The sequence below is a fragment of the Pyrgilauda ruficollis genome, unplaced genomic scaffold (assembly GCF_017590135.1).
Source record: "Pyrgilauda ruficollis isolate IOZ18807 unplaced genomic scaffold, ASM1759013v1 scaffold74, whole genome shotgun sequence".
Classification (NCBI taxonomy): domain Eukaryota; kingdom Metazoa; phylum Chordata; class Aves; order Passeriformes; family Passeridae; genus Pyrgilauda; species Pyrgilauda ruficollis.
In genome coordinates this window covers 4575836-4591218 of record NW_024529266.1, presented here as the reverse complement: position 1 = coordinate 4591218, position 15383 = coordinate 4575836, and the positions used below count along the sequence as shown (strand labels likewise).

Sequence of the window (15383 nt, the reverse complement as noted above, 5' to 3'; positions counted from 1 at the left end):
TAGTTTTCTGCATTATGTAATGTACGGAGGCTATACTACAACTTTATTTGGACAAGTTGCAGCAGCAGGCTGTCTACCTCTTCCCCTGATGACAGTAAGCCAGATGTGAAGAGTCAGTTTGAAAACTGCTATTCAGTTCTCCAAAAAGACAAGTAAGGTAATATAACTTGTCTACATTAGTCTGAAGTTTATGGAAAAAAGAGAATTAAATTGCAACAATAAATTACAGTTAATTCCAGAGCTTTGAGGGCTATTTCAGAGGTCAAAAGATGGATTATAACCATAAAACACAAAAAATTTTCTGGTTAATAAAGGAAAATTCACTTTTAAATAATTTACTACCTGCTAAGTCATTTCTTCCTACACATATTTGTGAAAGAAGACAGATTTTTAATTTAAATATTTTTGAAAACCCCCTCTATTTTCTTTTAATGTTCATGGTTTAAGAGTTACACTGAAAAGAAAAAGAAGTCAAAATATTTTCCTCTTACATGACATCTTAGGTTATCCAATACTTCTAAGAGATGACTACATGGAGAGATCCATGATTCAACTTTAACTCTTTTTATGAATGTAAAAAAAAACCCAAACTGACTATTATTATCATAATGATGAACACATATAGAGGGATATATTAAAAAAAAAGAAAAAGTTTCTAGCCAATTAGAAATCGAGAGTGTGCTATTACGTGCATGGACAAATTCAAACCCAACCCATGACTACAGATTCTGCCTGTCAAAACACACAGACGCATACGCATCTACTCCTCAAAATTTTAATCTGTCCTAGGCATTTCACAGTTTTGTAAAATCCAAAATCAACTATGTCAACCACAAATACATCCAAAACACAGTCACATTTTAAACAGGTAAGATGTATTCTGTCATTCACAATAAGGAAAATAAGATGAAACTGACAACACATTGCACCAGAAATACTTGTATATTCTTACTAAAAAGTATCCATTTGCTTTCAAAAATACTGGTATTTTATTCCCCATTTCTTTAACAAATATCTCTAAGTAATGAAAACATCAGAGACAGGATCTATTTTTGAATTGTACCTTAATAGTTTCTACGACGTGATTTTTTTCAACTGAGCTATTCAAAAGGCATCATTAAATCTTGTCACAGATCATAAACACAACAAACTATCTCAAATTATAAAATTAGACTTTACCTGCTATTAAGGATTTTGAGAGCTTGTAAGAAGGACCAAAGGAATCACACCAGCACACAGCAATCTACTTGAACTCAACTTCTCCACACTGACTCTAAATCATATGAATGATGGTTCATATACTCATCAAGTGTTAAAACATACTCTGTAAGGAAGTATCTTTTGTCATAAAAACTGCTTAGAAGTTGTCTAGTCATATTTTTTCACACTGTGAGGATGCAAAGTTTAAAATACTTACTTGGGATATATTGGCTCATAAAGATACTTGTCTCTTGCTGATGGGATTTCAAAAAATAAGATGTATCCATTTGCAGTCTGAAAGAGAAATACTGATAAGATACATATCTAGTCTCAGTGTGAGTAAAATCTGTCGGTCTCATGTGATTTTTATGTATGTCTCATATATTGAACTCAAATATACATTCATTCAGACATTTAAAATACTGTGCATTTATATTAATTCCAGGTAAAATCCATACCCACTCTCAAAGTCAAGTGAATAGATTAGGCACCAGATTGAAAAATGGAAAAACAATCCTGTTTATGCACCAGTCCATCATAAATTTTCCTCTAACTCATACAAACCTATAAAATCTGACAGCTATTTCAGATATTTAGAACCTGGGCACATAATTCCTATCAACTGGATGAATTAACATAGAAAACAAAGTAGAAGGTGGGAAGTACTTGAATAAACTCTCCAGGTGTTTGAACAAATACAGACACTACTGAATGCAAAGAGTTTAGGCACTGACTCTCAGTGTTGGTCATCCAGGCAGTTTCCAAAAATCCTCACATCACTTATCTTTAGCTACCACAATACCTGTAATAATTCAATCCCAAGCCATGTTCTGTCATTCTGGAAGAATGACTTCATGCTATATACAGGGAACAAATACAAATCAATTACCTGGTGTTCCAGTCATACCTAGAAGCTGCTGGCATAAGCATGAAACAAGTAGATGACCAATAGTGTTATGTGTTCAAAGAAGTGCTATTTTTTTACAGCATGAATTTATTTTCCAGGCAAATTGGTAAACGCATTTTGGTTAAATAGCATTTCCATCAAATTATTTAATATGGGCTGGGCATGTATCCAAAGCACTGGAGACAAAAAGCACTGAAATTAATGTTTCCACATTGCTTCGCAAGATTGGTTTCCTTTCCTTTGAATAAAGCAACACTGTTAGCTTAGTGTATCATTTCACAGATGCCACGGCTTTCCTCAGTCAAACATTTCGCTTCAGAAAATTTGTGTTTTGGTTTCAAATTCCAAGAAAGACTATTATTCTCATTCAAAGCAAGTATCTTTTTCAAGCAAAAATAAAATCTGAACCATAATGGTGAGCTTGAGACAGGGGGACAATAAATTGAAGCTTTTCTGTAATATCATGTTCAGGTATTATGTGGTAAAGAAACGTGTTTATTTCTAACATCTTTACAGGTTCTTTCCATTACATCATTAAATATTTAACCCCTAAGTTACCTTATCCTGGAAAGAAGAGTAAAACAATACTGTGAAGTATCTTTATACTGATATTAAGGTACAAAGGACCTTACGGAACACTATTCAAAGCACAAAGTTGCTATTGTTGCAGGTTCATTTCTAAATAGAACCTCAAATTCCATGAAGAGGGGGTTGAAATGCAGAAGCATTCAAGCACAGACTTCTGGCAAACTGATCGTACTCATTTACAGAGGTTTCATTGCTTTAAAAATGTCTGAGTGAAAATTACTAAATAACTAACCATCACTGTCATCCATTCCCTGATCACTGTGGAAATTACCTAAGTTTGTTTAACTGCATACCTTTACAGTTACTCAAGGTATATTATAGAGCCTGATATGCTGGCCCGAAGTCTGCCTGCAGTACAAATAATATTTATCTCAAAGCATATGCTACAAAGTGATTTGTTTTCATAAAGACACTTTGAATATTTGGGCTGTCAGAAACAAAAAACATGGTATATCACTGGTATGGTGAACATAAAATTCAGACTACACTCCCCATGATGCCATTTAAAAAAAGGGGAAAAAAAAAGGAATGTACCACTTCACTAGTAAGTGCATACTAAGCCTTATGTTCACCTTCTTAAAAAAAAAGTTTTATTACAGAAAATTACTACAACCAAGTATTCACGAACACAGGTAGTAATAGGTGAGAAATACCACTTAAGTCAGCTTTCAAACTGAAATTTTTAGCTGTTGCACAGGACTTCAGTAATTAAGTGATGCTAATTCAGCTCAAAATTAATGGATTTTTCATTAAAAACTTGCTTTGTCATTGCTCCTTCATTTGAATGTGTTAGTTAAGAAAAAAGAGAAAACTATTCACTTGGACAGAACCTCCTTGGGGTTGAGAGTATCACACATCTGCAGAAACACGCTCTTCTCCAAAAACTGACTGTCTCCCCTGTGTCACTACAACAAAACCAGCAATACTGTAAATGTGGTCTTTCAGTAGGACTCAATAACTGTTCCAAATTAAACTATTTTTTAAAAGTATACTGCAAAACAACTTACATTAAAACCACCATAACAAACATGCTTGACTGTATCATTTGTATACGTACACCCAGGGATGAAATATGGTCCTAAGAAACACGAAGAATATTACAAATCTTATTACACTCATTATTTTATAAGTGATGACCATTTTCAATTTTAATTCACAGAACTTTACTTACAAACTGAGATTTTATGGACATTTCCATTCTGACACAGTCTGCCAAAAAGAGCACTGTACGTTTAGTGGCAGAAAAACTTTTAAGTTCAGACTGAAGTGGCAGAAACTAAAGCTAATCTGACTATCAGCTAAACCACAAGGTCTCTTGAGCAAATGGATCACAACATCTCAGAAAAAAAAAACTCCCACAATATGCAAAGTAATTAAATATAAAAAATTAAAATTTCCTCTGAACTACATAAAGGTATAATGAAAATGTGTTTGGACATACGTGCTGCAATATAAAATTGAAGAATTCTTTTTGATCCATAGCAAAAATACAGAAATTTTTCTGACTTTATTGATAAGTATTAGTACTCACTGAGAATATAATCTGGCACTAACAGAAATACTTAACTTCATTGATTTCATCAGATACTTCTAGGCAATTTTAACATTTTAGACTAACTACTTACTTGCATTATGCAAAAGAAAACCGGACCATGGAAAGCTTAGCTGATTTATGACTATCATGATATTGCTAGAGACAAGACCTACTCCATAAATCATTGGGTGTTTTCCACTAAGACAACAATACCTAACTTAAGACCTGGTCCTTATGTTAAGACCTGACCCAAAGACACCAAGAGGATTATCCCATATTGCAAGTCTTACAAACTGGACTCCCACCTTTCTTGTGTTCACCTGGTACCTCAAACTTTAAATACTGCTGCTGAAATAGTCCAAAGTGCTGTCAACACAGCACCAGCTATGAAACAAGACTTTATTTCCATGTGAGACAAGATCTCATCTCTTAAGACAGAACAGTTCATGTATCACTTATCACTGCCCTCGTTTCTGTGCTCTCAGTGACTTGCAATATTTTTAATCACCAAAAGCCAGTAATAAGGCCACAGTTTCATCTCTTAAGACTCACCTTTAAACCCTATTTATCAAGTCAAACATGATTATGCTACCTAAGTCCACAACTATTTCTTTAATTCACATAACTTTACACTACTGTATTATTTGTTACCAGATTACTAAAGTAATGAGATGTTGTATCACTCCCTGCCAATACATCTAACCATTGTTTTAAGACAAAGAACCGTAGTTCAATCTCACAGGGAAAAATTAATGAATACTAAAAAAGAAAGCTTCTATCATCTAAAAAGTCCCTGGTACCATTATATATTTTCAGAAGACAAGTATCAGTTAAATGTATTTATGATCTGCAAGTTTCTATAAGCACGGAAATTGATAACAAAAATTCTGTTTGCAATAGTTTAACCAGAGTAAGAAGGAAAAATTCTACTTACCGAAACAGCTATCATTGTGCTGTCAGGCCGCCATTCTGCTTGTTTATAAGGTCCAAACTGAGAAGCTGCTTTTGAAAGTTCCTTGTAGCTTACAATTAATACACTTGGCTGGAGGAAAAAAATATAAATAATTACATCTCATATCTAGAAGGAATGGAATGTTTTATATGTCGTGCTATACCTGTGTAAAGAGCTATGTCTCCTTAACAGCTACAACATGCTTCTCTTGAAGGAGGTTAAAAAATTAATATGTATTTGACGATCCCTTAGAAAACGGTGCTTTTAAAGAAAATTCATGGAGAACAGTTGCCACACTGTCATTCCTAATCTCGCTGTTTCAAACCCAGGACATTTGAATAAAACACTTAATTGCACAGTAAGGAGTCATTACAGAATACAGAAATAGTTTCAATTTAGATAAAGGGAGACAGATGCTTAAGATGAACAGACACATCTCAAACAGGCTCCTATAATGACAAGGACTGTCAAACAAATTAGGATGGAATATTTTACAGAATATTTGGTACAGACAATTTGCTTCATTTCTACTAAATAGGCAGGCCATTTTATTAAAGACAATGATAATCAGGAAATTTGTTTTCTAGAACAGGTTGTCAGAACCGGCTGAAAATCCACGTCTACAGTTAGCTGGAAGGATTTTGCAAGTAATGAGGTGGCCCCATTAGCACCTTTCCGTCTGGGAAGGGAGAAAAGCTTTGGGGTGATGAAGACCAGACAAAGCTACCACAGGCACTAAGCCTTCATTCCCTTTCACGAATGCAGTCGAGAGCTGCAACACAAAAACCTAATGCAAAGTTGCCCTTCCTTGCTCTAGTGCTTAGAAATGTTCATTCTCCTTAAATATATTACACAACTGTTTCTATTTTCTTGCTTTTGAATCAATAATAGTTGTCAGCTTAGATGGGTATTTCTCATTCCATTATCCTCCAAAACTAGGAGTGGAAGTTAAATTAACCAGGACATACTTTTTGTTTTGTCAAAGAAGCTACCCCTCATCTTCTTACCATATGCTGTCCTAACTTTATCAATTTCAGTTGTCATTCAGATTAGGAGCATTGAATATTGTACCAGAAAAAACACACTGAAAGGGAACCAAGAGGGTACAGAGTAACCACTCATTTTACTGAAATTAACCACTATACCACTAGGCAAAGCTCCCCACTACAACCACAGGTGACAGAGGTTTAGTACTGTTCTTTGCTTATTTGATGGACCAGAAGAAGCAGTACAATAAATATAAAAACATTAATTCTACACACAAATCTTGTGAGTGTCCATCACTCCAGAATTTGGCAATCCTATTTAGAATTCCATACTATTTGGAATCACATCCTTTCAGAAAAAAGTAGAGTTGCAAACAAGCTAATTTTAAAGTATGACTATTAATTTTAAAGAGTATAAAAAACCAAAGCAATGAAATATTGTCCTCATGCACGTAAACAACAAGCTGAATTAGTATCACATGGGCAGCCTTAGCCTTGGTAACTTCACAGTATGACTCGATGTGCTGCTAACAGCATTATTCTTTAAATTTCACACCCACACAGAACTGAATTATCAAAAATAAACACTTATGAAGTATAACAAGCACACTAATCTTTACCTGAAGAACTATTTGTACCAGCTTTTTCAATTTGTGTGGCTTCTTTTGCATTAAATTATCTAACACTAAATGGATAATTAATTATTCTTACTAGCAATTCTAGTTGATTGTTCCCAATGAACTACACAGGCTTTCACTGATTGGCTTAGAACCACCCTAACTGCCTTAGATATACTGAGAAAAAGCAGGTCTTGGTAATCTACATCATTACTGCAAACCTGGAGATGATTCTTAAAGCACTTCCAAGCCTGAATCATTTTAGCCGCTGGCAAAATTAGAAACTCAGTAATACACAATTTTCTTTCTATATTACTACTCTTACAGAATATAATTACATTATTTATAGTGTAGAATTCTTGTGACATTGATTCAGAAGAAAGCTGCTATTACATCTTGCAAGCTGGAAGAACATTCAGCATACACATCAGCTACACAATTTATACAAATATATTTTTAGGCTTTGCAACTCACAGATGAAAACTAAACTAGTTAAAAATTATTGCTTGCACTGAAACTGTTATCTTTCTGTAGTTTAAGTAGCTTCTTTTTAGAAAGCAGACCCACTTCAAATTAAATAGGTCACAAAGGCTACCTAGCTAGAGGTCAAATGAGGGAATATTACACTGATACTATTAATTTCCACATATTCCAGAACTCAAAAGCACAAATTCAGACATAAGGAAAACCCTAACATACAAATTTACCCCCCTGTTTAAAAGCTTTCCACAGATGTGTGAATGGTCTGGATTAACAAAGATAGAAGGAGAGCTCAAGATCCTGCTCTGCTTATGCATGAGAAATAGTAATTTTACATCTGAAGTAATTTATTATATCTAAAGTGACTGAAACCGTGTAATGGCACAGGAATATTTTTGTAAACAGGAATATATATCAACCTAACTACTTCACCCAAGCACAGCAACCCATACAACATACATTTTAACAAATAAAACCAAAACCAAAGCAAACAAAAAACCAAAACCAGACACCAAAACAAAACAAAAAACCCCACCAAAAAAACACAAAAAAAGAAGGTGTGGGGGGAAGGCTAATTAGTTGGATACTCTCCTCTTGTTAGTTTTATATGTTCAATTCATACCCTGTATAGAAACAGGAGATGTTTAGATTCTATTAATTAGAATTTTTCCTACATCTTTACTTTTTTTTCCTGTTAAAAAAATCCCATATCTCCATATAAGTTTCATTAAAATTCCAAGTCTTTTACTCTTCACACTTCTGCATGCAGCTACTAACATTATGAAGAAATGTAGTTAAGCTCAACTAATGAATTATGCCCACTGTCTCAAATAAACCAATATATTAATCCTTCTTCTTTAAAATGTTTAAAATCCACTTGTTGAAATATTAATGATAGAACCATAGCTTTGGGAGAAACTGGATTCCAGAAACATGGAAAGGACATAACAAATAAAGAGTTGCTTAAAAATAAGTAAAAAAATTGCTTAGAGGAAGAAGTAAACACCTTCAGTTGTTAAGGACAAAAGAAATGAGTAAGAAAGTCTTAATTGCAATTTAGCATTTAAAAAAGCTTCACAAAATAGATAAGAAGCATATCTAGCATTTTTAAATCTGCTGCAAAGAAAATCTAGCATTTTGATATGGTACTTTTGTCTCCCAGGAGGAATGTAAGGTTAAGACAAAACAGAAGCTGCCACTCAGCCACAAAAGGAACTGTGGCAGTGGATGCTTACAGGATAAGAAAAATGATGAAAAGAAAAGTAAGAAATGTAACCTTAAAAAGAATATAGCACTACTATTACTACGTGTAAACAAACTCTCCAGGGGACTAATTAACAGTACTGAAAATAAACAGAACTTCTTGTTCTCACAGCTAAACCTTATCTTCTTCCATCAGTCAGCTACCTAGACTATCTTTTGACAAGAACATGTTCCACAGTTCTTACTAAGAAGTTTTTATGCTTCACAACAATGTCTTTCTAGCATTAAACGTTGCTCTTTTTTACTGGTGTGAGATTATAACATGAAAGGAAATCTGGTTTGCATTATCAGAAATGAATTGGACTATCTGTAAAACCGTAAGGTAGCAAGACTGCTCCATCAACAAAGCCACCTAAATTCAAACTACCAAAAAGCTCACAGCTGCTTCATTGTCAGTTGTATATTCAGAATCCCTCTGGACTTTCTGCTATGAAATATGAGCTCTGTATCAACATCTGGACAAAATACCTATGCAATTAAATAAACTACAGAATAAAACACCACAGCCAAACCCATGATGAAATAATCCCTAATTGTTACTGTTTAACTTAATTCTACCTGACCTAATACAGTAATTTGCTCACTTACCAAGTGTTAGCACCACGACCCATGTCAGAACACTTAGCCATGTATAATGTAGTTTTTATTTAAAAAATCTATTAAGATATACAAACCCTGTAGCAAATTCTCTCAGCAATCTTAGATACAGGAAATTACCAACTCATTTATCTTAACACAAGCATTCTACATTTGATGAAAATGCAAATCAAACTGACATTTAAACCCTTTACTAAAATGTGACTGTTGCTTTGCAAAGGCCCTATTTAAAGAGGACACGTAGCCTTGAACAGAGTTGAACAACAGTCCTTCCACAAGCAAGTGTCCTAATTGAGATGTTTACACTGTCACAGAAAATGACACATTAACCAACTGGAAAGAGGTACAATCATTTGACAGAATATAAAATAATGAAAAAAATAGTTTCCTTAAACCAGATTCTCTGGTTTGACTGCAGGTTCATGACTGTGACTGTGCACATTGTTGATTTTATAACTAGGTCAGCAAATACAGCAGAAAACTAATAAGTCTGAAAAGCAAACACATGACCTGACAGCACAAATGCAACATGGTCTTATGTATGGGTTTGAGTTTCTTAATGTACTTCAATCCAAGAACCTGCATGACGGTGGATAATTGTTAAAACCTAATATTCTCATCCCCTGACCAGATATTACTCTAGACATCAAAAATCCATCTCACTGAGGATAAAGAAGCCATTTCTTTGACAAACACCAATGTTCTGTTTAGTTTTATATGCCAAATGCTTTAATGCTTCATTAGGCTGTAGGCATGAGACAAAAATCAAAAATGCTGCTCAGATGAGCTTATGGTCTAACTGACAAACATAAGGCTGGGAGAAAACAACAAAACAGAACAGAAGTCTGGTGACACTGTGAACTTTGTCACTATATGGTCTGTGCTTCACTTTAAATGCTGAAGCTTTGTAAAATTACAAACTAATAAAACAGAAAGGTTACATAGAGAAAAGCAAGCATGTGCAGATAAGGAATGGAAAAATTTGTATAAATAGACCACAAAAGGCCATTTTGTCAGTAACAGAGATACAAGATGGTGACAAATGAATTTCTGAAAGCAATGTTAATTATAAAACCGTAACTACTTTAATTTAATTTTGAAAGTGTTTGGAAAGCTTAAAATCAACAGAAGATCCACCCAACAGAGCAGACCAGACACAGCTTCCAATCGTGTATTTCAGGACTATTGTGAAATAATTCAGAAAAACAAAGTGCAGAATTGTCAACCGCTACCGCTCTCAAATGAAAGCTTTCAGTTAACCTCCTGCTTGCAAATGCTGCCAAAAAGCAAAGGCATATTCTATACATCTTTGGTTTTCTCATACATGCAACTGACACTGAAAAGTCATAACTGAGAATGCGTTTTCCCATCATGCATGTAATTATGACACCGTTTCCAGGGATCATCAATTTTATAACACAGAAGACACTGAAAGCCTGTAAATCCTACTAAATAACCACATGACAATTTTGGATTTCATTAGATAAATTCATCAATGTAACATTTTTTTCATTACGCAATAACAAGTGCATCTTTTTCATAGAAACAACAGCACAACTGTTACTGTTGCTGACAAATAAAAAGAAGTGGCCTTCTCAGACAAGTGTCTAAAGGGCCTAAATAAGAGATCAGCATTTTGGAGGTTAAACTACTAAGGAAGAAAACACAGCAGAAGCGGTAGGATATCCTAACTTGCACTGATGCTATCTCTATCATATTGTTCACAATACACAGCCAACATAACAACTTATATCAAGACATCTTTTGTCCCATTCTGCAATTAAATTCTAGATAAAAAGCTTCCAGAGGTTGCATCTAATTCTATTAAGAAAAAGCCACACACAATAATTCTATAAATTATTCTGCTTACACTTCTGAGATGAAAACACAATCTTGAAAGTATAGTGAAAACATGACTTTTTAACAGCCATCATAAGTTAAAAAATACTACAGAAACAACTGCAGACAATTTTAATTATTTATTCATATATCTTATGAACTCTATGCACTGTGTCACAAGTAATTCCTTTTATAGTGTGGCAAAATTCCAGGTTACAGAGATCACTTTCCCAACAGAAGCCCAGTCCCCTGATTTATGCTATTGTATGCTTAGATTTAAAGCACACATTGACTTCAACTCTAACACGGCAAGAGCTAGAGACTGAAGAGCACATACGAGAGAGCTGTGAGAGCTGTCTGAATACCAAGTGCTTACACAGCACTTAAATACCGACTATTTGACAATTTAGGATTCTGGCATGCATGCTTTCTCAAAAGCTTATTTTAGTTCATTTAGGTGTTCAGACTCAATATCAGATCATTAGAAAAAAATAAAAAAAGAAGAAAAACAAGAGTAAATGTAAATCATAAGTGAAGAAGCATACAGATAATCAAGAATTCTGCTCTGAATGAGCAGATGGGACAAGCTTAGCTCGAAAGGGCTCACAAAACTGGTTTTGACTGACAGTCATAACAGATAGTTGCAACAACCTACAGGAGTTTTCATTAAATATTCAAGTCCAGTACTTACTCCTGTCATTGTCAGAAGTTTGTTAATATTAAAGAAAGGAAACGCTGAACGATATTTATATGTACAACTACATCAGCAGACTATTCCTGCTGCATACAACTCATTTGTCAAGGGTTAGGCAGGGAACTCCACTCATCTATGACACCTTCTTCCTTAGCTACATTACCTTGTCTCTTAATACCTAGAGTCCTATGCGTGAATTTCAGAATTCAAGAGATAACTAAACCAATTTAAAATTAAAGCCACAACTGTCTAAGGAGTAACACATTCAAAGGGCCAACTATAATGTTCCTTTCATTCTTTCATCAACTGAATAAACAGGCTTCTATTTGTTCATTAAGCTTAACAGTCCTGTAAAAAGACATCACTAGTCCATCATACGCTCCATTAAAATAGAGGTGCAAGCAGGAAAGATGACACACAGGATTGCATAGCTGCCTTGTGAAATCTCATCTTCAGTTCCCAAATCAATCTATTAAACAGCAATTATCTCATTGTAGCATTTCAGAAAGGTTCTGTAATTCACTGATGTTTCTCATTTTAAACACCCAAGTACTTAAACTACCTGAATGAAAATGTTTGACAAGCTTTCAATGAAAATAAGTACACTGGCTCTTAAGTGTCAAGGAATTATCTTCAGTACGTAGACCTAAAACGGCTGATTTAAGGAAAATGCTTGGAGCAGAGGTCTCCACACTGGGGTGTATTTAACAGAATCCAATGGGGAGAAAGAAAGGATTTTTTGTATCTCTAAAAAATAAAATAAAGTAAAAATTTTAAAATGTGTTCATTTTGGTATTATGTCATTCTTTCTTTTTCCTTTTAAAACTCTGGAACAGGCATCCAAGAGACGTGGTTGATGTCCAGAGTCTACTAGTGTAAAAGAGCATTTTAATAATGTTCTTAATAACCTGATTTAACTTCTGGTTGCCCAGAATTGGTCAGGCAGTTGGACTAGGTGACCAGTGTAGCTCCTTTCTAAACAGATGAAAAAAATCAGACAACGTTGTGGATACTTGATAACGTATATACTAGTAGAGTAGCACATGTATATAATTATAAATAAATGTCAACATATCTGGGGGCTGTGCTCAACAACCTTTCATCAATACTGGTGCATGACCAAAATCATTCATCTGAGAGGTCTTCCCTATCCACAATCCAATCTCTCCTAACATGTAAAAAGTCAAGAACTTTTTGGTTCAAAAACACTAGCAGAATTCCATCTGTTTTTTCTCAACACCAGTTACCCTGTTTTGAGTCATAATACCTATATTGATTCCAAAACAGGAAATAATCCACACTTTGGGATCAACTTTCCTTAGTTCCACTCGTTCTTAGTGCACAGTAGGTGAAAAGGAGTTTTAAACATTACTATAACTAACCTTAAAAATACAAATACTGAATGTAAACTCACACACCTGGAAGCATTTCAAAGAGCATTTCTGAAAATTTCAGAACAGAACTTTCCCAGTCTCAGCACCTCATTCTTATGTGAAACCTCTGATACATAGCTGAGATAGTAACAAGTCTTAACAAGAACACCAGCCTGAAGGCTTTTCTGCAACAAGAAATCAAGTTAGTGCAACCTGACAGAATTTATCCTTGTTCCAAAGACTGTACTTCTGACCAATGAAAACATTTTCTATAATGCAGTAATTTTATTTTATTAAAGTTCAAACATATGATTTTAAGCTTCAACTTCAAAAACAAACAAGAAATTGAAAAAAAGAAAAGCCTGGGGAAAAAAAAAATAAAACAAACCACATTCAGGACCCCAGCTAAAAATAATGCAAGAAATTCTCTTCTAAAATGACCTTGACCAAATCCTTTTTTCTTCCAGGCTTTTGATAACAGCCAGCTGTCCACAGAGACCATGAGACTCTAACAAGTTTTTCAGTTTATGATCAGTCAGCATTCAGGCCTGGCAAAGTTGGCAGCTTCCTCAAAAGCACCCATTGCAAAAGGAAACAAAATCTATTTAAAAAATATTAATGACCTGTAAGTTTAGTCAACTCTTCTGCATCAAGTGAATTCTTCTAGTGCTGTCTGCAGCCAGTCATACAATGTTTAACATTTCAAAACAAGTCTAAGCACGCAAGCTAATGAACCTCATCCTTGAAAACAGACCATAAAGTAAACTACATTCTAGACAACAGGGCACATCTTGTGAAGCATTTCATGAGCCTGTTGTTTTCTATGTCTTTCCACGAAAAAGATCAGTTCTGCTGTGCTGACAGACTACAGCTACAGGTTCAACAACTGGCAAAAACTAAGTGTACACTTTATATACACTATGTGCCAAAAACTGAAGAAAACAGAGGCCAGATGATGATGTTCACACAGCCAAGCTACTAGGCTGATTATGTGCTAGCTGGATACCTGTCTAGGTTCAAAACACAGCATGAGCACTCCAGCCAGGAACCAGTCAACAGCCTTACTGAGCACAATAAAATATAATGTGATGAAATTGCTGCGTAACTTAAAACAAGATTTTAAGGCTATGACTGGCATTTGACATCTTTCAGTATCAGCTTTCTAAAACTGGATTGCTGATTTTTGCTGGTAATCTGAGATGAACTCTATAAACCACCTGGATCTAGAGATATTTATAGACAGATTTAGGGTCTAATCTGGGCAGTATTTAAAAGGATCCAGCATCAAAATGTAAAGTATCACAGTTTTCATTGACTGCATCAAATCAAACTGACAAACAGCATTTTTGCTACCAGACTAATATAATGTGAATTAAAAACAAGGTGCTTAATGTAAATTATTCACACAGTTTCAAACTAGATATAGCTAAACCAGCACCTTCCATGCAAAATCCATGACAAGTCTTCTTTTAGAGCCACAAAACTTTTAAACTTTCCATAAAAAGAAAACTTTGTGAACTTCTGTGTTACTACATTCTGGGTAGTGATAGCATTTGTTCCATGTTTTACAAAGAGTCTTTAATATCTTCTATATTCATATGTTCATTTACATAAAACACACAAAATACAAAGGTGAAAGACATGAAACATACATGCAAAAAACCCTACACTGCACAAGCAGAACATACAGTCTCAAAAGAAGTTGCTTGGAAGTCTCGTTTTTTTAGGAAAAACCGGTGTTAACTGTAAGCAGATTGGGGTTGCATATTCTCTTAAGACTATACTGCTATCACTAAACATCGTGGATAACTGCTCAGTTTCACAAACACTGGAATATCCTGTAAAGTTAGCATCAAATTTTACAACCGTTTCTGGAAGAAAAAAAAATTAGCAGACGACAGGTCTTTTCAGCTGGTAAAGCAGCGTCCGAGAGCTTATAAAACGATGGATACTCACTCTGCAGTACCAGATGCTTAGCTGAGATGGGAACAAAACTGCGAAGAAAGCTCTCTGGGGATCCGTCTGGATGTGAAGCGGTCGCTCCAGAGACTCCAGAGGACACAAGAGCCTCTTGGGCCAGCCGCTGAGGAAATACATGGCTGAAGATTTCCAGAGGAGCTGGCGCTCAGCCTGCTCTAGCCTAGGCGGGGGAACAGCGGGGGCATCAGCGGAAGGAGAGATACAGCGTCCGCGACAAACCACGCATAATCACCGGCACACCGACGGGACCCTTGGGTTCAGCACCACTGGGGACGGGGGACTGAGACCTCCCCGGCGCCGGGACAGCCGCCGGTGCAGGGACGAGAGAGAGCCGCAGCAACCGGGAGCGGGGGAGGATGCGGGCTGGGCTAGG

General features: G+C 35.3%; 1 protein-coding gene across 5 annotated transcripts in view; it reads right to left on the bottom strand.

Annotated features, from left to right (window-relative positions):
* RIC1 (RIC1 homolog, RAB6A GEF complex partner 1) overlaps positions 1–15127 on the bottom strand; it is a 46106-nt gene extending 30979 nt beyond the window's left edge. For all 5 annotated transcript variants that reach the window (XM_041486100.1, XM_041486104.1, XM_041486103.1 and 2 more), the window contains exons 1-3: positions 14987–15127; positions 5164–5271; positions 1418–1494 (exon numbers count right to left, since the gene is read on the bottom strand). In XM_041486100.1, the coding sequence (XP_041342034.1) occupies positions 1418–1494; positions 5164–5271; positions 14987–15127 (326 nt within the window). The remainder of the gene's footprint in view (positions 1–1417; positions 1495–5163; positions 5272–14986) is intronic.
* Between the last annotated feature and the right edge of the window lie 256 nt (positions 15128–15383).